The 20,854-nt window shown below is 38.3% G+C and overlaps 1 protein-coding gene across 1 annotated transcript in view; it reads right to left on the reverse strand.

The window, feature by feature from the left end:
- Positions 1-4,921: 4,921 nt before the first annotated feature.
- The window catches only part of LOC139946025 (fermitin family homolog 2-like), a 76,292-nt gene continuing 60,359 nt past the window's right edge, over positions 4,922-20,854 (reverse strand). The window contains exons 8-12 of the mRNA XM_071943610.1: positions 12,527-12,651; positions 11,471-11,577; positions 9,253-9,474; positions 7,132-7,278; positions 4,922-6,584 (exon numbers count right to left, since the gene is read on the reverse strand). Coding sequence (XP_071799711.1) covers positions 6,294-6,584; positions 7,132-7,278; positions 9,253-9,474; positions 11,471-11,577; positions 12,527-12,651 — 892 coding nt within the window. The 3' untranslated portion in view covers positions 4,922-6,293. The remainder of the gene's footprint in view (positions 6,585-7,131; positions 7,279-9,252; positions 9,475-11,470; positions 11,578-12,526; positions 12,652-20,854) is intronic.

Here is a 20,854-nt window from a genome sequence, read left to right on the forward strand (position 1 = left end):
TCATTTTTCGTTTAAAAGCAAAAGCGGTGAAATAAGTTACAGAGTTAAGTTTTTGTTGAGCATTTGTTTGTACATAACAACACATCATAACATTTGAGGATAGACAACGACTACCAGAAACAATGATTGTTACCGACAAATACATTGCAAAGAATGGAAGAAATTGATTGCTAACTAAAATGTTCCCCCTTTCAAAATTGACATTTTCTTGATTTGGACTCGAGGCTCGTAGGACAAACTGAATTGATTCAATATGCGAGAACAAGAACACTTAATTTAACCCTAAAATGTGTACAAGTCATGAGAAGATAAAAACTTAACTGTATTTCATTCATAAGAGCATACAAAGCTGCCTCTGATATGAAGAGCTCCCAATAGCCATTACACTGACCCCAAGAGGGCGCTACAGTGATTACATAAACCTTTTTCGTAAACACCCATTGCACAAGCGCTAACTGTTGTGCTTGCTGGTCTATCTAGCTGTTAAATGAGGTGCGTGCCGCTCTAGCTAGCGATAAAACTTGATCATCAAACTTGATCGCTAGATAGACCAGCATGCACCTCATTCCAAGCCTGACGCGCACGTATCGTGTTATTGCGATAAGTGTATGTTGGGGATCAAAAACAAAATTTAAAAGCACAGAAAAAACAAGTTAAGAGAAGCAAGAGAGGGGAGTTTAACCACACTTAAAAACAGGATAGCAACGCAGGCATTTGCAGAAGAATCCAATGCTGGTCTATTCATTCACCAAAACACTGGCAGATGTATTCAGCAGTTTTTGCATTGAAACAAATGTGAAAAAATTTCAGTGAATTATCAGACCTTTTCGCAAACACCCATTGCGCAAACACCCATCGCGCAAACTGTTGAATGAGGTGCATGCTGGTCTAGCTAGGGATCAAACTCAATCGCTAGCTAGACCAGCATGCACCTCATTCCACACCTAATCTGCACATAGCAAGAGTTTGCGATAAGGTCTATGACAAAATATGACTATGCTCGTTTTTCGAGGAACTTTGGGAAACTGAAAACGTTGTCTTTCCTGCCAAAGACTAGTTTCAGAAAAAGACGGGCCCTCCCAGTAATACATTTTGTTATTTGTTTGTTTGTTTTAACAGTACAACTGGCATAGAAGTTAGGAAAACAGCTCAAAGGAGGGATCAAGTAGAGTATTGTGTGATAATAAAAGATTAAAAAAGGAAGACAGTATAGAAAATTGTCTTTAAAAAATCCAGAAGTCATGCGACAAGTTTTTGATTTTAAAGGCAGTGGCAGGCTGGCTAGAAGACTTGCTTTGCCCATAGTGTTTACAAAATACAAATGAGAAATTATTAGATACACAAAACAGGTCTACTGGGACCAAAGCTTCTACATAACATGTTAATATCAACTTATCAAGTAGCGCATATAAATAATTAGGGGATAAGAATTATAAATTGGCTGGAAAGCCAACCAATCTTTGACGAATAAAGTCATTTTAAATATACAAAAAAACAAACCCCACAACCCACTCCGCAAACAAATACAAATGGCAGGAAATTTGTCTAAAATGAATTCTGGGCTCAATTTCATAGAGCTGCTTAAAGGGAAGATACACGCTTGGTAATTACTCAAACTGACTTGGTAACGAGCATTGGAGAGCTGTTGATAGTATAAAACATTGTGGGAAACGACTCCCTCTGAAGTAATGTAGTTTTTGAGAAAGAATTAATTTCTCACTAAAATATTAAAAGACTTCTAGCTAGAAATCTTTTATTCCTATCTGAAAGCACACAAATTCGTCCAACAAGGGTGTTTTTTCTTTCATCATTTTCTCGCAACTTGTACGACCAATTGAGCCAAATGTTTCACAGGCTTGTTATTTTATGCTTATGATGGGATACACCAAGTGAGAACACTGGTCTTTGACAATTACCAAACGTGCACAGTGCCGTAAAGCACAATTACCACAACCAAATTATGCTTACTGGAACAAGGTAACTGGTCAACCTTGTATATCACATGTACAATTTGTAACTGGTATATTTGCTGCCCATTTCTGCTTAATCAGCTCTAAATGAAACTGGCCCTAGTCTAAAATAATTATGCATTAGTATATGGTAACACCAAACCACTGGCACTGCACCTGTAGCACCCTGTGAAATGCCACAGATCACAGCCTACCAAAATAGACCGATCCATCTAACTTCGCCCCATTAAGTATTGACCAATCAGAACCCATTGCACCACCAAAATTCCTACACTATAAAGTCTGACATGAGTGCGCGTATGCTTGGCACGCAGGGCAGAGTTGTGCAGAATGGCATTGGAGAGGCTCACATGTTCTTGCTCACAAGAGCCTAATGGATCAGCCTATTCTAAATGTCTGGTTGCCGAGTTTCCTTCCTTGAGGCAAGGATTGTCCGATTGTTTGTTTGCAAGTTAATTTTTGTCCTGTTCTTGGAATTCAAGTGCAGACGGTACCATGAACTTTCCAGTGAGTCATAGCGACCACAAATCCTTCCAAATGTTAATCTTTTGAGAACATTTCATGAGCAAGATGGTAAAGCCTTCAGCACAAACCAAATTCAAAGTTTATCAGAAGAATGCAAAATTAATGGATAATCACCTCAGTCTCGTATTTTGTTCTCATCTTTGAAAGTTGCCTAGCATTAGCAACATTCATAGCCAGTGCAAGTCTCCCGCGTATTTGAACATTGCGACACGTAAAAGTGCCTGAGTTTGTTTCCTTCACGCGGAAGAGCAATGTACGTGGGACCAAAGAGGTCTCGAAAATGTTTGAATATGCGAGAGACTTGCATGGTCGATAACTAGACTAGGTAAAAGGTTTAAAAAACAATAGACCGATCCCTTAAGCTCCGCCCCATTTCGTCTTGACCAATCACAACCCATTGCACAACCAAAAGTCAGACAAATATAGTCCGACATGCGTGCACGTATGCTTGGCGCGCGCGCAGAGTTGTGCAGAATGGCATTGGAGAGGCTTTCGTGTTCTTGCTCACACGTGCGCTGTGGGTGGAGCCTAATGGATCAGTCTATTGACATGCTTAAAGTTGTGCCACTATGTTGGGTTATTTTAAAGATCCACTACTGCTAAAACAAACATCATGTATTTGACCTTTGACCTGGAACAGTTGGAGCTGATGTTAAATGCATGTCTGGTACACAAACCTAAAACCACTTACGCTGTCCATCATCACTTCAGTCTATGTGTAGTTTCTCAAGATATTTTAAACGAAAGTGAAAGTGAAACTGGTGGACTTTCACTTCCAGAAAGATTGAAGATAACTCTGAGAAAATCCTCAAGGTGCGTTTGGGAATTTTTTTGTGTGAATTCCCTTCAATTGGCATTGCCAAAAAACCCTCTAGGCAATGTGCTGAATTGCATTTTTTTTTTTCAAAAACAGTTTTACCTTTTTTTGGTAATTCCATGATCTCAGGATGGTACTTACTCAAATTGGAAAATCTCTAGGTCGAGGTTCATATCTTCAGGGAACATCATAATTTCTGCAAAACTTTGGAGTAACCTGTTTTGTGGTATTTTTCCCTCTTTCTTTTAAGACAAAACTTTCAGCATTTGTTTCACTACAATTTCATGACAATTACAATTTATGAAGGAAATAGACCATATCTTAATTCATGAAAGTGTTGTGCCAATTGAAAGGGAAAGCCCCAATGTTATCTTGAATTGCTACAGGAAATCATCCCATCTGCATAATTACAATGCATTGTTATCATTGCTAATTTTTCTGTTTTAGAAAGCTATGTAAGTTTGTTTCCTTAAGGAAATGGTTAACAGTGAATGCATGGTGGTACCTTTTTGGTAGAATCTGGTTACTATGGTTTGCCAAATGACAATGAAACTCCCTTATAAAATCTGTTCTATTTCCTTCACAAAATGTTGTAGTTGTTATGAAGCGAACACCAACTGTTTTGCATTAAAGAATATTACAAAATAGTCACTTTGCAGAATAGACACATTTGGCGACCAGAGTCACAAGGTCAATATTGGGTATACAATGTAAACCAAGCAGGCAACACACAGTGGGCTTTAAAAAGCATGGATGCTTCCTACCTTAGTAAAGTTAAGCTGGACTTGATCTGGGGTGGATTTCACAAAGAGTTAGGACTAGTCTTAGAGTTACTAGTCCTAACTTAGGACTAGCTGTACGTTTTTGATATCTCTTAGGACTAGTCCTAAGTTAGGACTAGTCAGTCCTAAGTTAGAACTAGTCTTAACTCTTTGTGAAATCGACCCCTGGGCCAATATTCATGGCTCTACATACTGCTGAATTCTGTGCTTACAATCACCATTCTCCACTTATGCAAGTGCTGAATTTCTGCGCTCGCTGTTTGAGCAAAGAATGCCAAGTAATGGGGAGTTCACGCGCACAAGCCAACATTTCCTGCTAACCAGTGAAATACGCTTGATGTAAACATGGAATTCCCTTATTTCGTAAGCGCCGATTCTTGTTTTCTTCAGATAAGCAGAGCCATGAAATTGGGCCAAGATTTGTAAATGCATACTGAGTAGAATGGATTTATAGATTGATCACAAATCAATGGTGACAACAACTCTTTACATATAAAGGACAACAGACAGTTTTTAAATACATCTTTGTTGTTTCCTTAAAGCTGAACGTGGAGGGCTGTGTTTAAGTTTACACAAATGGAAAAACATGTGTGAAGGTTTGTATGTGGTGGGAAGGTAGAAAAACAGGAAATTTGATATGAAATAAGAAGTTACAAGAACATAAAGTCCTAATACGTGGGTGGACAGTATCATCAAGACCTACAATTTGAAGGCCGAGGGATTTCATCATGTGAAATGACAGATCTTCATATTTTCCCATGTTAATAATTCCACACAAACAGGAAAATGGAGTTTGAAAACAGAAAACAAAATGAAACAACTATAGCTTTGTTATATACATGTTTAGGAAGTCTTTTGGAAGACCAACTAAAAATAGATTTATTGAAAAAAATGCATCCACAATTTATTTTGTAACTACTTGAAAAATCTTCATAAAAATTGTGGGTTTTCTCTTGTATGTGAAATGTGCAGCAGATAGGTTTACGACTGACACTGTAAAATATTTTATAAGCATTTTGTTTGTTCTTAAGCAATCTTCAATAAAGCACGTCATCAAAAGTGAACCTTTCCTGAAATCGGACAATATTCGCACTTAGCCTTAAAAGTTCCTGCTGAAAACCCCCATCATCCAAACAGAATTGTGTAGGTGTTATACACTTAAAGAGTCGATCTATTCAAAAGTGTACATTTCAAAATTGATAAAACGTGTTTTAAAACATTTATACAATGGTTAAAAATATTATTTCAATGATTCGCTAAACAATTTCTGCTAAAATATTATGCTCTATAATGTCTGGATTACATTTAGAGAAAATTCTACATTAAGAGGACTGAAGCTTTTTCAGTGACCTGAAAACATTTTAAAAAAAAGCCTGTAATTATATGGAAAAATATGCACATAAATCTGTTTATTAATGAGGTCACCAGGCATGCACACTGACTTTAAAAGCATTTAATGTATGAGTTGGCTATATATACAGCGGTGTGTTCCCCCATGGTATTAGATCTCACAATTATTGAATAGCATAGTTGTCTCAAATGTCTTTCTCTGTTGTCCATGCTATAATGTCATTATCATTAAAATGCATTTATTAATTAAAATTCATAAAAACTAGCTCAAACTGTTAAAAGGATACATTATTTATAGACTATTTACAAAGCTGTTTTGTCCTGTCATTGTTTGCAACAAATGCAGCTAAAAAGCCCTTTGCTACCCCAGGCATAATTTAAAAAAATTCTAAGAGATAAAAAAAAAAACACAGGAAGACATCCGCGAAACGTCTTCTTTCATGACTGGGAAAAATTCTCAGTCCACAACCATCAGGTGTCATCATCTGTACCTTGTCATGCAACTGTGATGATGGGTCCTTGCAGTTTTGTTAGCGTCAGGGTAGGCATTTTACATCATCCATGGCCGTCCCAGTGGCTGAACTTCCTCAAGGAGGCAATTATTCGTTGATTCACTTGAAGACATATTGATTGTGTAGAATCAACTTTATCTAAGTCCACTTTAGTTCTCAAATTCTTGATCTATTATCTCAAGTACAGAATGTCCCGCTTTACAGCTCAGGCAATATTCAAAAAACCTCCTATCACCATGTTGATGCACTAAGTTACCAAAAAAAAAAAAAACCCCAAATGAATTTTCAAAAAAGCTAAACTTGTTTATCAGTCTATTGGTTACAAACTGCCAGCATCTCAAACCCATCCCCCGGTGAGCTTGTGGAACATCTCTTTGTTCAAGGTCTGATTCGAGTCTAGGGATCTCATAGAGAGGAAGATGTAGCCGCCGATGAACTCGTGGACGACTTTGCAGTCCGCCGAGGAGCAGGAGAATTGGATGTTCTCGTCCTCCATTTGGACCAGGACCTCCTTGACCTCCCAGTTGACGTGCCACGCCGTCATCGTAGAGTAGCGCCACGTCTTCTGCGAGTCGCCTGAGTTAATATCCATCTTGATCAGGCGGTTGTATGCCACTCCGATCAGCTCCTGGAATGAGGGAAAAAAAAAGTCTTTGAAAAACAGTCCTTAAAAAAATGGAATGAGGAAGAAAAACAGTCTTTGAAAAACACAGAAAGGAATTCAAAGGGAGAGGTGATGATCTGTGACAGCAGAGACATCCATCATGGTACCCCCAAAGACCAGCACGACGGTTCTCGGGATAAGTGAGTGAGACATTGATTTTTAATTAGCAATGGGGATATGATTGAATATTATTACATAACAACTATAAAAAATACCTGTCCAATTTGGGGTTGAACAAACAAATAGATCAGAGTGAAACTTGAACTTGCGACCTCCGGATTAACGTGCTGGTGCTGTATCAACTAAGCTATCTAGCCCTATGTTGGCGTTTCCCTATTGTGTTAATATCTTTGTTAGGGGGTACCAGTCAGAAGCCATTCAACCTGTAACTGCTGTTTAGCCAGGGATCACATCCGAGTTTACACTACAATCTGGAAACCGGCAGAAGAGGGATCTTTGGACAATTTGAATGTTACATCAAAACCTCTACAACTATGTTGGTTAATCATACCTCTTTTTTGCTGTTTCTGAACTTGACGACAAAGTATGTGACTCCATACTCAGGTAGGGCCTGCCATGCTTTGATGTAATTACACTTTGCGTCCATCAGCTTCATGTTCCTGACACTGGTATGGGCATCCAGGATTCGAGAAGCAACCTGAAATCAGGAGAAATACATCATCATTTATAAAGGACTCTACATTCAGTCAGTGTGTATGTTTCATTTTAGTGATAATTATGATCCATAACTGGTACAGTGGCTTACTTTGCCACGTGTTAACTCTCAAATTTAAAATTTCTCCGACTAAAGATAACTTTGCTTCACGTATGTATTTCTATCCTGCAAACCAATAATGTTTAGAATAAGGACAGGCATACAGACACAATCTGATCAAACTATGCAGATCGATTTCTCAAGGGAACTACAGTTTGTTGGATTCAAAAGTTTAAGTTGTTTCCTACATAGGCATTGAAGCTTGCCTGTTTCCCGCAAAAGAAAACAAGTGGCACCTTCAAAAAAACAAATCCTAGTTTAAGACTTTTCAAATGTGTAATATCTTAGCATTGAAAAGAATGCAAAACACATTTTATCTAAAGCCAATAGTTCTAACCTAAGTTAGCTTGTTTAAACAGTAACAGTGCAGTTAAAGGCAGTGGACACTATTGGTAATTACTCAAAATAATTATCATCATAAAACCTTTCTTGATCACGAGTAATGGGGAGAGGTTGATAGTATAAAACATTGTGAGAAACAGCTCCCTCTAAAGTGACGTAGATTTCGAGAAAGAAGTAATTTTCCATGAATTTGATTTCGAGACCTCAAGTTTAGAATTTGAGGTCTCGAAATCAAGCATCAGAAAGCACACAAACTCGTATGACAATGGTGTTTTCTCTTTCATTATTATCTCGCAACTTCGACGACCGATTGAGCTCAAATTTTCAGAGGTCTGTCATTTTATGCATGTGTTGAAATACACCAACTGTAGTGTCCACTGTCTTTAAGCAAGCAAAACATTGTCAATGTCAATACTTTTTTCAAAACTTGTATGAAAAACAAAATCCCCCAAGTAAAACAAAAATTGTGTTTTCAAGACAGGTGTTCCTTGATATCTTAATTTTTATAAATTCTTCTAAAAAAACACCACAACAGAACAGAGCAAAGCTCAAACGGAAACAGCCTCCAAGCAAATAAACCAAACATAATGAGCATCTCATTTCCTTATTTGCAACATGTGACAACCAACAGGAATTCAACTCAATGTCTTTGGCACATGTCAAATTAACATGTGTGAGATGGCATACCAACTTGAACTTGGCTGACAATCAAAGGGCTATTTGGTATAATTCCCAAATGCATTTCCTTTCCTTTTTGTTTTGGTATCATACTGTACATGTTGTCATCCTTGTTTTGGTACCATACTGTACATGTTGTTTTAAAATTTAATAGGGTTTAAAATGATGGCCTCATCATAGAAGTTCCGGCTAACTGCTAACAGTGTCTGTAATGTTCATCGGAATTGTTATTGTCACGTGAAAACAAGTAAGCCGGATAAACTGCCTGAGTATGGGAGTTGTTTACAAATAAAACATGTGTAAGCTTAAACATGTCCACAAAAAACATCCACACTCAACACAACATTTCAACACTCAATTTCTTGTCCAATGCTGTCAGTTTTTCACATGAAAACTTGTTGCATTGAAACATTGTTCATTTCGAGATGATGAGCATATTAAAACCTTATTTCTATACTCAGATTGTACTCCCAAAATTTGGTACGGTTTAAAAAAAACAGAAAAATTGATGTAAATCAACAGAACGACCCTGCATATATTTATAGATTTTTTTCTGATAATGAACAAAATCCACAAAGGAACAAGTAATTATCTGTTATCCTATGTGAGTCTGGCTCATACACCACAAGAAACTGAAGAGAATTTCTGAGAAAAAGACACAAACTTTGATTTGCTTTCAAGTTGTGTATAAATTTAGTTGAATTTCACAAAACTGACCATGGACTTACCAGTTTAAAAGTCAGTTGCTTTTGAGTGGTTCCCTGTTTAACATTTCTCATCAAACAATATCCTCTGCTTACGGCTCTTAAATATTACGACAGTTAGGAGGAAACTAACCTGTTTTGATTTATGTTTCTTGAGGAACGTCGAAGACACGTAATCTTCCGTTTGGATGTTGATGTTCTCCGTGTGGACCGTGACGTTGGGATTCTTCTTGCTCCTCTGCATGCTGAGGAAGGCTTGGATTCCTTGTACCTCTGACTGGTAGCTGCTGTCCGCCATCGTCTTGCCTTTGGAGGCTAACCTACAGGCCGCCATCCATTTGGCGTATTGCTCCTCCTGGACAGGGGGAAGAAACAATGGTTCTTTGGTCAAACAATGTTGACATTACAAAGCCAAAACTCCATGGGTGCGTTTTCGCGGTCGTAACCATTAACTGTTTCAGACAATGGCCAGTGATCAACCAAAGGCAAGTTCAATCGAAACAGTTTTTGGGTACGACTGCAAAAACACAGCCTATGACACTTTTTTGTTTGCGCCCATCGCCACCCCATGCTCATTTACATTTGCTACAATTTCCCTGGAAAAACAAACACTGGTGTATGTTAATCCCAGGGCTGTCTTCCTTTACGAAACTCCCAAGGGAGGCAGCTACATGTATGTATATCCATAGTATTTCTTGTTTGATATCTGTATGTTATATTTTAAACTCTTTGTAATTTTACTGCAATTCAGCCTTTAAATTCAATAAACCATTTCAAACCAAATAAAAAGTGAAAGGGTTATAAATTTTCCAAGGAATTCCCAGTAAATTTTGTCTGTTTCAGTCATAAATTACTTCCCTACAATTCTCATAAGTCATAAGATCACATGTATCACCGTCACATCTAAATAAAAGTGAAGATAGAGTTTTTGAATACAGCAAGAGAACACCTTTCCTGTAATGCCCCAAATTCTTGGATGCAAATACTAACAAATATTGAAGGTCACAGTCAACTACATCCATCTGTACAAAAATTGGACTTTGCAAGGCCAGCCAGGAAAAAAAACATTTAAACTTTACTCCAGTTTTATGAGTAGGTCAAACACACGATGGGAGCCTTTAGAAAGCATGACCAAGGTAATTGAAATGTTCCGAGGTCTGTTATCACCCTGAGACTACAGATGCCAGTCATTAGTTCCTTCTCACGTTTTGTTTTTAAGCTTAATCAAACAAAGCTTAAGAGGAAAAGGCGCCCATCATTAATTACTCCACTATGTAAGATGGAAATAGATGCCAGATGTTGCCCAACACACAAACATACCGACCGGAATTCATGGAGAATTCCTCACAATTATTTTCGTATGTATTAGTGTCTAAGAAATTGCTTCTTCTTATTCTACCTTCATAAACGTGAATGTGTTTGTTACTTTGTTGCTGTAAATGTAGACAATATTGCTTTTTATCTATGGGTTGTTTATGTCCCTACATGTAATTAATAGAGTGATCCTATATATGTTGGGTCATAGATTGGTTTCTGTCAACTAAATGATGATTTACAGGCGAAATTATCAAGAAAGATGCAATCAAATTCACATATATATTGAAGTTTTATCACCAAGGTACTCAAGGCGCTTGGTATACATACTCATACAGAAAGAGAGGTTATTGAAAGTTACAAATTCTGAGACCCAAATTGTAGCACCTTATAAGGGTTTACAAGGTGCTATGGCGCATTTAGCAGCCACAGCCAGGAACACCGGGGCGAACCCCTTCTCTTTTTGATGTGCACTGGGTTCCTCTACATGCGTTACGCAACACATGGGACCAACGGCTTTATGTCCCATCCGAAGGACGAAGCAATGGTTAAAGTGTCTTGCTTAAGGACACAAGTGTCATGGCTGGGGATTTGAAAGTTCCAGCTGAATACAGTGTCTACTTGCTGAGAAAACAAGAATGTCAAATCTACTAGGCTTAGCAAAATGACAGTAGGGTACCAACCGCATCTCTAGCTGCAGCATTCATGAATGGGCACCAATTTAAATGATTTGGGGTAAACAAAATATCCAAACCATATTACAGCAGCAGTGCTATTCACTAAGCAAGTTTTTATGGTCAGTAGTTTTTTTTTAGCAGTCACCGGAATAAGGTACCCAGCCAAAATACCATTCTACATGCACCATCTGTATTTGATATCCAGCTCATTCTTGCTTAGCAGTGAAATGTCAGGCAATATTTGCTCTATTAAGTTGGCCCAAGTTAATGACGATCATACGTACGTAGAAAGTATGTTCAATACGGGTTACTATATGAAAATTTTACAATATCTTTGCTCTCCTTGTGTGAGTTACTTACCGATTCACATCGCAGCCACATCTCCACAGGTGCTTCTGGTGTCTTGGCCAACAGCTTAATGCCATACCTATCATGTTGTATGCTGACTTCATGTGTCACCTCACAGCCTGTTTAGGAGCAATCACATTACACATTACTACATGTACATGTTTCCTGAATGCAAAGGTTTCTCTGATTGAGGGCAGTGATAACCTGCATGGGAGATGATGATTACATTCAAGCAAAATAATAACATAGGTCTTATATAGTGCATTTTACAATAACCGTATCAATGCGCTTTACATTAGTCCCCTGGTCAATGGGCCAATAACATTAATTAAACCTTTCTTAGCTCCCTGGGAAGTGTACAGCCTGAGTTGCCGTGCGGTCAGAAGGCTTTTGCAAACACAATATCAGCCTCTACCCTTGCAGGTACCCATACACCCCTGGGTGGAGAGAAGCAGTTATGGTAAAGCATCTTGCTCAAGGACACAAGTGTCATGACTGGGATACGAACCCACACTCCATCGACTTAACCATCAGAACTTGAATTTGATGCTCTTAACCACTCGGCCAGCCATGACAATCAAGTAGTAAGTATAACCCAATCAGGATAGTATGGCTTACAGTGTTATCTGATCAGATCTGGGCCCAATTTCATAAAGCCTGTAAGCACAAAAAATTGCTCAGCATGAAATTTCCTCCTTAATAAAAACAGGATTACCAACCAAATTTCCAAGTGATGTTCAGGATAAGCAAACAACAGCTGAATGCCAGTAACAAGCAATATGCAACAAATTAAAATTTGGTTGGTAATCTTGCATTTATCAAGGAAGAAATTTCATGCTTAGCAATTTTTTGTGCTTACAGGCTTTATGAAATTGGGCCCTGTGCTTAATTTCAGAGAGCTGTTTAAGCACAAAAACTAGCTAAGCACAACAAAAATATGCTTTTATATGGATTTCTCTAGTATATACAAGTAGTTGAAAGGAGAGTGGAAAATATAGGATTTGAGGCATTGCATGGTGAGGTGTCAATATATATTTGGTTTGAGAGTGGGAAGGTTGAATGTTTTACCATTGAGGTTGAGGGTCTGTACAGGTGCCCCATGGTTATCTTCCTGCGCCTTGTATTGCGTCAGATGTGTGTCTCTGAAGACAAAGTAGCCTCTCTTGTAACTCTTCAATGTTAGTTTCTTTGGCCTGTAATTTGTAGAAAAGAAACAGACAGCAGAACAAGATTAGAAAACATTTATCCACACAAATCAGACTGATCCTTTAAGTTCTATCACTTTTAAAGGGTCTATGTAACTTTTGTAGGACAAAAAACACAATGTCCACAGATTTACACTAAACTTACACAGTTTGAAGATAATGATAGTAGAAAGCTTCCCTGAAAATATTACGTGTTGAGGTGCTGTAGTTTTTGTGAAATGAGTAAAACAATGTCGTGAAAATAATTTTTGTCTCATGAGACAAAAATTATTTTAATCATTTACAAACGTATTTTCATGAATCTTTTTTACTCATTTCTCAAAAACTACAGCACCTCAGTAAGTAATATTTGACGGGAAGCTTTCCACTATCTTTATCTTCAAACCCTGTAAGTTTAATGTAAATCTATGGACATTTTGAAAAAGTACCCAAACCCTTTAAATCAACCAGTCGACTCTAAAATTGTCGTCCCACAAGTCTGTCACATTGAAATTCAACAAAACTTAAAGAGCCTCCGTCATTTGCATTGCTGAGCTGCACATTTTGTATGCGGTGAGATGTCTTAGCTCGAGGAGCAGAGATGTATATGTGGCCATCCCAAGGTGATTGCAGTTGCTAAGACGTTGCTAAGGCGGACCGGACTTAAAGGATTGGTCCATAATCTATCACTGAATTCTGAAACCTGATTGAATGTATATGCGCCGTATATACAAAGCATTCTTTCAAACACTAGATTCTCACATTTTACAGTCAAGTTTCCAGTATACTTAAAATTCAATTGGATGAATGCACTTCTATAACAACCATGATAAATGTGTCATGTAACTAACTTACAAACACAGGTCTGTTTATCCATTCCTTATTGCTTGTATACATTACATTGGTGCCCTTAAGATGGAGCCATAAAAGCTGATGAGTAAATTGGCAGATATTTCTGCCTGACAACCTCATAAAGAACCAGGGAACATTCACTCAGCTATGTCACAGATCACACGCACACATTAAAAAACACATTACCCAAACCATACACTCCCAACATGTTTTTTTTATCAAGACAGACTTAGTAAAAATGTGTATATAAATCAGTAGGGTGTGACTGTATACATTCAGTAGGAATGCCATAGCGATGTAGTGGAGGTAATGAGTCACATGCTGTACACTTAGGTAGTATACCCTCCTACACATTGTGAGTTATGCAATCTGTACGGGAAATTATTGCTTTAGCAAGGGCATAAGTTTGCAAATCAAATATTATATACATCAAACAGTGTTGAAGCTGGGTACTTTTCTATGGGCACTATATATCCACGGTTCTGTGCGAGTCCAAACATTTCCTTGGGTTTGAACGTTGAGTAGCAAGGAAGGTGCCTGAGTAAGGTTAGTATGAGTTTGCACACAGAAAAAGGTACCAATTGAAATGAACTGAAGTAATCTATGTATGTAGAATGCCGAAGGGCGCAGCGCAACAAGAAGCTGCTAAGCTGAGGATGCTGGGATGCGTGGAAGAAGACCATCAGAGGCTTCTTAGATGGGGTCAACTGAAGACAACCTCGTGCTCTCTACTACTCTACTACATGTAGATGTGTGTACTGTACATCTCAAACATCGCAGTTGCGGACATTTGTAATGGACAGCTCACTCCTTCGCATCACAGTATTTGTACAGACATGTGCACTTCAGTGTTGTCTAGAAGTCAGTAAGTACCGCCTCCAGGTTGAAACTAATGTAGGATACACAACACCAAACACACCCAAACAAACCTGATTGTATAGACGCTATCTATTGATTATGGAGGATTCACATTCCATATTGAAACTGCTCTAGGGGCTCCTCCCAAAATATACAAAAGTGAAAGCTAAGAACTTGACCGCAATGCTAAAGTGACACCATCTGTTCATTTTTATGCTATTAACTCAGACACAAGTACAACATGAGTGTGTACAACATGGGAAAGTTTCGATTGAATAGAAATGTTCCTAGTTTTCTAGTATTTTCAATTAGTTCTTTTGAATTCCAACCTCCTTTTACAAAGCGCAAGCTAAGAACATGACCACATGAGACACCATATTTTCACCTTTATGCTATTAACTCAGATACTGTACAAGTCAACATGGGCGTGTACAACTAGAATAGAAATGTCCCTAGTATTCTAAAATGTTAAACCTAATCTTATAATTACAACCTCCTTTACAAAGTGAAAGCTAAGAACATGACCACAACACTCAAGTGACCCAATCAGTTCATCTCTACGCTATTAACTCAGATACTGTACAAGTCAACATGGGCGTGTACAACATGGGAAAGTTTCAAGAGAATAAAAATGTTTCTAGTATTTTCAATTCATTCTTTCGAATTCCAACCTACTTTTACAAAGTGAAAGCTAAGAACTTGACCACAACACTAAAGTGACACCATCTGCTCATCTCTGCGATACTAACTCAGATACTGTACAAGTCAACATGGGCGTGTACAACTTGAGAAAGTTTCACTAGAATAGAAATGTCCCTAGTATTCTAGAATTTTAAACCTAATCTTATAAATTACAACCTCCTTTACAAAGTGAAAGCTAAGAACATGACCACAACACTAAAGTGACACCATCTATTCACCTCTACGCTATTAACTCAGATACTGTACAAGTCAACATGGGCGTGTACAACATGGGAAAGCTTCAATAGAATAACAATGTTTCTAGTATTTTCAACCCATTCTTTTGAATTTCAACCTCCTTTTTAGAGTTGCTTCCCCAAGTTTACTTTAAAAAGTACAAGTACAAGTCTGCAAATTTGGTTTCACCATGGTTTAACACAGTCAGCAGCAATACACATGCATGAATGCATGCATGACACAACAACTGCAATAAGCTCCCCTTACAGATAGTTAAAGTGCTTCACACCATTTTGCTTTTCGAGGAACTAAATTTGGGTGAAAACTCAGATTTTGCAGAACAGAGTCTCCAGGTTTTCCATACTGAATTAATGGTGCTGAACTAATCTCAGTCTCGTCGTTGAGTGCACTTCTTTCAATTAGTTGGATGAAGTGGAAGATGCCATGCCATGGCTGAACTACATAATTGATGCTGAAGTACACGGCTCTGAAAAACCGCAGGTTATGACTTCTACAAAATGGATGTATACTCGTATTTACTTTGCAACAGTAAAATGTTTCTGTTTCCCATTATATCATCTTATGTGTGTGGGCTGAATACCATCCCAAACCAGACATTAATGTTGACAGCATATATCTTCCCCTCAATTAAAACATAAAGTGTTCCACCATTACATGTCAAATGACTTAGACCGACATTGTCATCCACAATTACCATCAGAGAAGTTAAAGCAGCAGTGTACTGAGACTGGTGGGATAGCTTCATACCAGTGAACCATGTATCAAGAGACCATTATTGCACAAACTAGGGCGAACCCTACATGCTGTTTCTCATTAAATTTATTATCAGCTGGCACCTGGTTTAAAACCCAATCCCAGAAAAACTCCAGGGGCCAGTTTCAATGTGCTGCTAAACGGTAAGCAAATATTTATGCTAACTGTAGCATAAACATTTGCTTAAGCGTATTTCACAGGTTAGCAAGAAGATAAGGCGGCCAGCTTTGCGCGTTCACCATGTATTTGCATTGTAACAACATTCATTTTCATACAGTAATCACCGGAAGGTTAACATGCCTTTTTGTGTGCTTATGGTTAGCGTCGCAATGCAATGGAAACTCGCACAGAGAGCACAAAATCAGCCGTTAAGTAGCTCTGTGAAACTGGGCCCAGTAATCAACAAAGAAGAAAGACACATTGCAGATATGAGCTTTACCAGAAGAATCTCATGACAGCTTGATGCAGTAAGACGATACCAGAAAGACCCCCATATCATCCAAGTTATAAACAAAAAACTGGTGGCTTGGGACAGTCCAATTTCATGTCTCCTTTATTACATTGAAGTGTTTCATGAACACAGTATGTATGTCTCAGCGCTGAACATTCCTTGGGTAATGACTTCAAGGGAATGATGAGGCCACTGATGCTCTCCAGCTAACAGACAATATGTGAAGGGACAGCACACACACCTTGGTATGCCGACACTTAAAGACATGTTTTAGCTGATTACCCTTGAAATAATGTGATGCTCAGGAAGAGTTGGCAACTCTGGGGGAAGGTATTTGTTTGGTAATCGCTCTTAAAATTAACGGCAATAAAAACTTACTTGGTTAGAAAGAAGCATAGAAGCTTTGGATAGTATACAGTAGAGCATTTGACAATCATTTCACTTTGACAATAATGTGGTTATGGAAAAAAAAATCATTTTGTATCCCCTAAAAAATTGAAATGAAATTTTCAAGACATATTTCAGATATTTGCTTAAAGATTACTAGACTAGTTCGTCAGACAGAATCAACCCATCAAGATGCTGATGTACCATTCCTTGAAGATGATCTTGAACTGACACACAGGCACATCCCTGGATGTGCATATCAACATAACATCACGCAGAGCAGGGTGTACTCAGCATCATCTTGGCAGCTCGGCTTCCTGTGGGGATAGACCATCTCTATGGATAGACGAACAGATGTACTCGCAACAACATAGTCCTGGACATATACAACCGCACAATCTGAATACATGCACAAAGAACCTCATTTTGGTGATTGCATGTCATCAATTCTATTCAATTTCCTTGAGGAGGTACCATTCCAATCACTGATTTACAGGCCTTGAAATAAACCCACAGCACCCAAAGCGCTTGACGTGGTGCCCTGTGCTTTTGCTGTGGTGCCCTTTGCAAAATTCCAATACAAATTTACACTTAACTCTAGAAGTGCCACTGACTATAAAAAAATTGCAGTGCCCTTTCAAGTTCAAGCCCTGAAACAGGTGAAGCTTAAACAACGTTAGAAAGTGCAACATGTGCGCTTTCTTTGCAGAAAGAGAAAAAAACAACCTTCAAATTCTTGTTATACTTTCTCTGTATTTTGTGTGCACTTTCCGAGCTGGAAAACCAATTCTGCCAATTTGTCTGATCTTTACTTGGATTCATGGATGTATATTTGTGTTGATTCGTCATTCCTCCAGTATTTGGCAATTTACCAATTGGGTTACAAGCACAACTTAAACAAATAAACACATTTGGCAGATGAAACAAAACTGCAGCGGAAGCTCCCAAAACAAAGGCATAATTTGCAATTTATGATGATTCGAAGGACAAGTTCATTCACCTTCTTACTTTCACATTTTCAGTTCAAACTTCACACATAAGGCCCTGCTGGTGGCAGGCCAATGTCCCGCCTAGCTAAATACACTCATGGGATCCCAAACAAGCCACAGATTCTATGTCAACTGCTCTGCAAGTCACGCGGTAATGGGTTTCAGTTCACCTAGCTTCACACACACACCTGGCGCTATGTATCAAGGAGACCATGGCCAGCTGCCCAGCTCAAAACCCAAATTCATGTCCAAATAGAACATGAGATCCAGCTGCGTTTTTAATAACATTTGCCCCAAGGGTATAAGATTGCATTAGCGAGTCCTTGGTAATCATTTTACGCATCCTCTTTCATCAGCAGGGAAAAATCCCACACCTAGACAATAAAAGTCGCCGTCTTTTCATTAAAGGAAGGTACAAATTCTGCATACAAGACACATTTGATGATCTGGGCCCATTTACATACAGCTGCTAAGCCGAAAATACTGCTTGGCAAATTGCTATGCTAAGCAAAAAATGGGTTTTGGTCACCTGTCACCACAATGTAAACATTATGGACTTTAGGCTGGTGACCAGTTTCTGCTAAGCAATATTTGTCTGTGCTTAGCAATTTGTTGTGCTTACAGGCTTTATGAAAATGAACTCTGGATGAAATTGACCTAATAAGAATCAATCATCGAAGGACAAGTTTAGATTTGGACATAACTCTGTTCAATATAAAGTATAAGAAGACATTTTACAGGTTCAAAAGAGGTAAACCTCCTTTAAAGGATTTCAAGAGAAGCCCAAGATTGTACCTTGAACTAATAGAACTCATTTATGCACCGCTAAACAGAAATACCTTTTCCATTGCGTTTTTTTAATATGTTTACACGTATTGATGGATTACATGCCACCCTTCAAAGGCATTGGACAGTCTGTACACAGATTGTATTTTATTGGTATACAAATTTTAATACCAAGACCCAATGAACTTTTACAGTTAAGTTTCAGCACAAAGTTTCCTGACATCCCAGGGTCAAACATTAAAAAGTTTCATCTGTCAATCTTTAAGTATTTCTTTGATCCCTATAAAGATTTGACATGTACTTGGTTGTTTGGTTCAAGGGGGAGGGGGTCAGTGTGAAATGCCCAATAAATTTCTGTACCATATTGTTATTAAAAAAGAAGGGGCAAAGAACCAAGAAAGCAAGATTGATGCCAAACCACTCTCTGTTTTGTTGAGCCATGTAATATTTATAGTTGTTCGGTCCCAATTAGAGGGAGCATCACATCAGACCTCTGCCATCTACACTGAGCTGCCAGACAGCCAACACAAATTGTGTTGATTATTTTCCCTGAACTATAAGTCAAGTGATAAGGTGCTCCAATTTGCAAAAACACGCTCCTGAACAAGATCTCTATTGTTCAATGGAAACTGGTTCTGTCGCGATTGATTCTTGCTTATCTGGACCCTAATCCCCTTTCCGACATGATGGTTGACCTTAATTGGAAGCCATCAACCCTATGAAGCCTTTCTTGTCCTACTACTCCTAGGTGTTGATCAACAGTGACAGTTCAAGAAACCACATGCTTGTTTTTGGGGGAAACCCTCTCGCTCTACCTTTTCATCTTTAGGGTTCATTTTAGAGATGAGAGTCACTAATGACATACAAAGTTTAAAATTGGGATCCAGATCTTAAAGACCCTGGACACTATTGGTAATTGTCAAAGACTAGTCTTCACAGTTGGTGGATCTCAACATATGTATAAAATAACAAACCTGTGAAAATTTGAGTTCAATCAGTCTTCGAAGTTGCAGGATATTAATGAGAGAAAAAAAAACCACCCTTGTCACACGAAGTTGTGTGCTTTCAGATGCTTGATTTCGAGACCTCAAATTCTAAACTTGAGGTCATGAAATCAAATATGTGGAAAATTACTTCTTTCTCAAAAACTACGTTACTTCAGAGGGAGCCGCTTCTCACAATGTTTTATACTATCAACCTCTCCCAATTACTCGTTACCAAGTAATGTTTTAAGCTAATAATTATTTTGAGTAATTACCAATAGTGTCCACTGCCTTTAAGGTTATTTTAGAGAAGAGAGTCACTGCTGACATACAAAGTTTGAAACTGGGATCCAGATCTTAGGAGGTACATTGAAAAATGATGGCATGTCCACCTTTTGGTAACCCGTAGATTTGTGGAGCATATCCTCAGTGCAAGAGGAGCAGATCAAAGAGCCTGGCTTATTTTGTGTTTACCAGGCAGACTTTAAAAAGTCTGAACTAAGATAAAAGTCTGCAATTTCTCAACCTTGTTAAGGGGGAATATTTTTATTGGAGCAGGTGCCATGAGCACTTTTTGTGGATACCGGCGCTATAGAAGACGTCATTACTGTTATTTATAGTTTTGGACTGGCAAGGACCATGCACGGCGACAATATTTTGTTGACATTTTTATGAAACAATAAATGGGACTTGTTGGCTCAGCGGTTTCTTTAACCGTCTTCCGTACAAATACCACCTTAGACAACAGCCTTGCATGTGACTTGGGGGTTCACTCACTACCTGGGATTGCATGGGTTTCCCCTCCCAGACCTACAACTAAACATTCCTATTCATTCTGTTACCGGTGCTAATTGCGTTATTGGATGTGTAATGAAATAACTCAGAACATGACTCTGGGTACCATCAACGAGTAATCATATGAGTGCTACCACGCTACTTTTCAATTCATTAACATGTTTCAATTTGACAGCGCCATCAAAAAATGTCATAGAATAAAACAGAATTGATTGAAGGCTGCATTGGCCCTGGTATGTTTTTCATTTCATTCCATTCCATTTACGTTGTGAAGCCAAGGACTCCCAGAGAAGCGAACTTAATCACTTTAATAGCAAAGAACCCCGTGGAGAAAAGACAATGAAGAAGTTTTAGTCTATTTGTAACATGTGGGAGGAAAACACTCCAAGGAAAATCCAAGCAGTAGGGACTGAAAACCC

Source organism: Asterias amurensis, chromosome 1, assembly GCF_032118995.1.
Source record: "Asterias amurensis chromosome 1, ASM3211899v1".
NCBI lineage: Eukaryota > Metazoa > Echinodermata > Asteroidea > Forcipulatida > Asteriidae > Asterias > Asterias amurensis.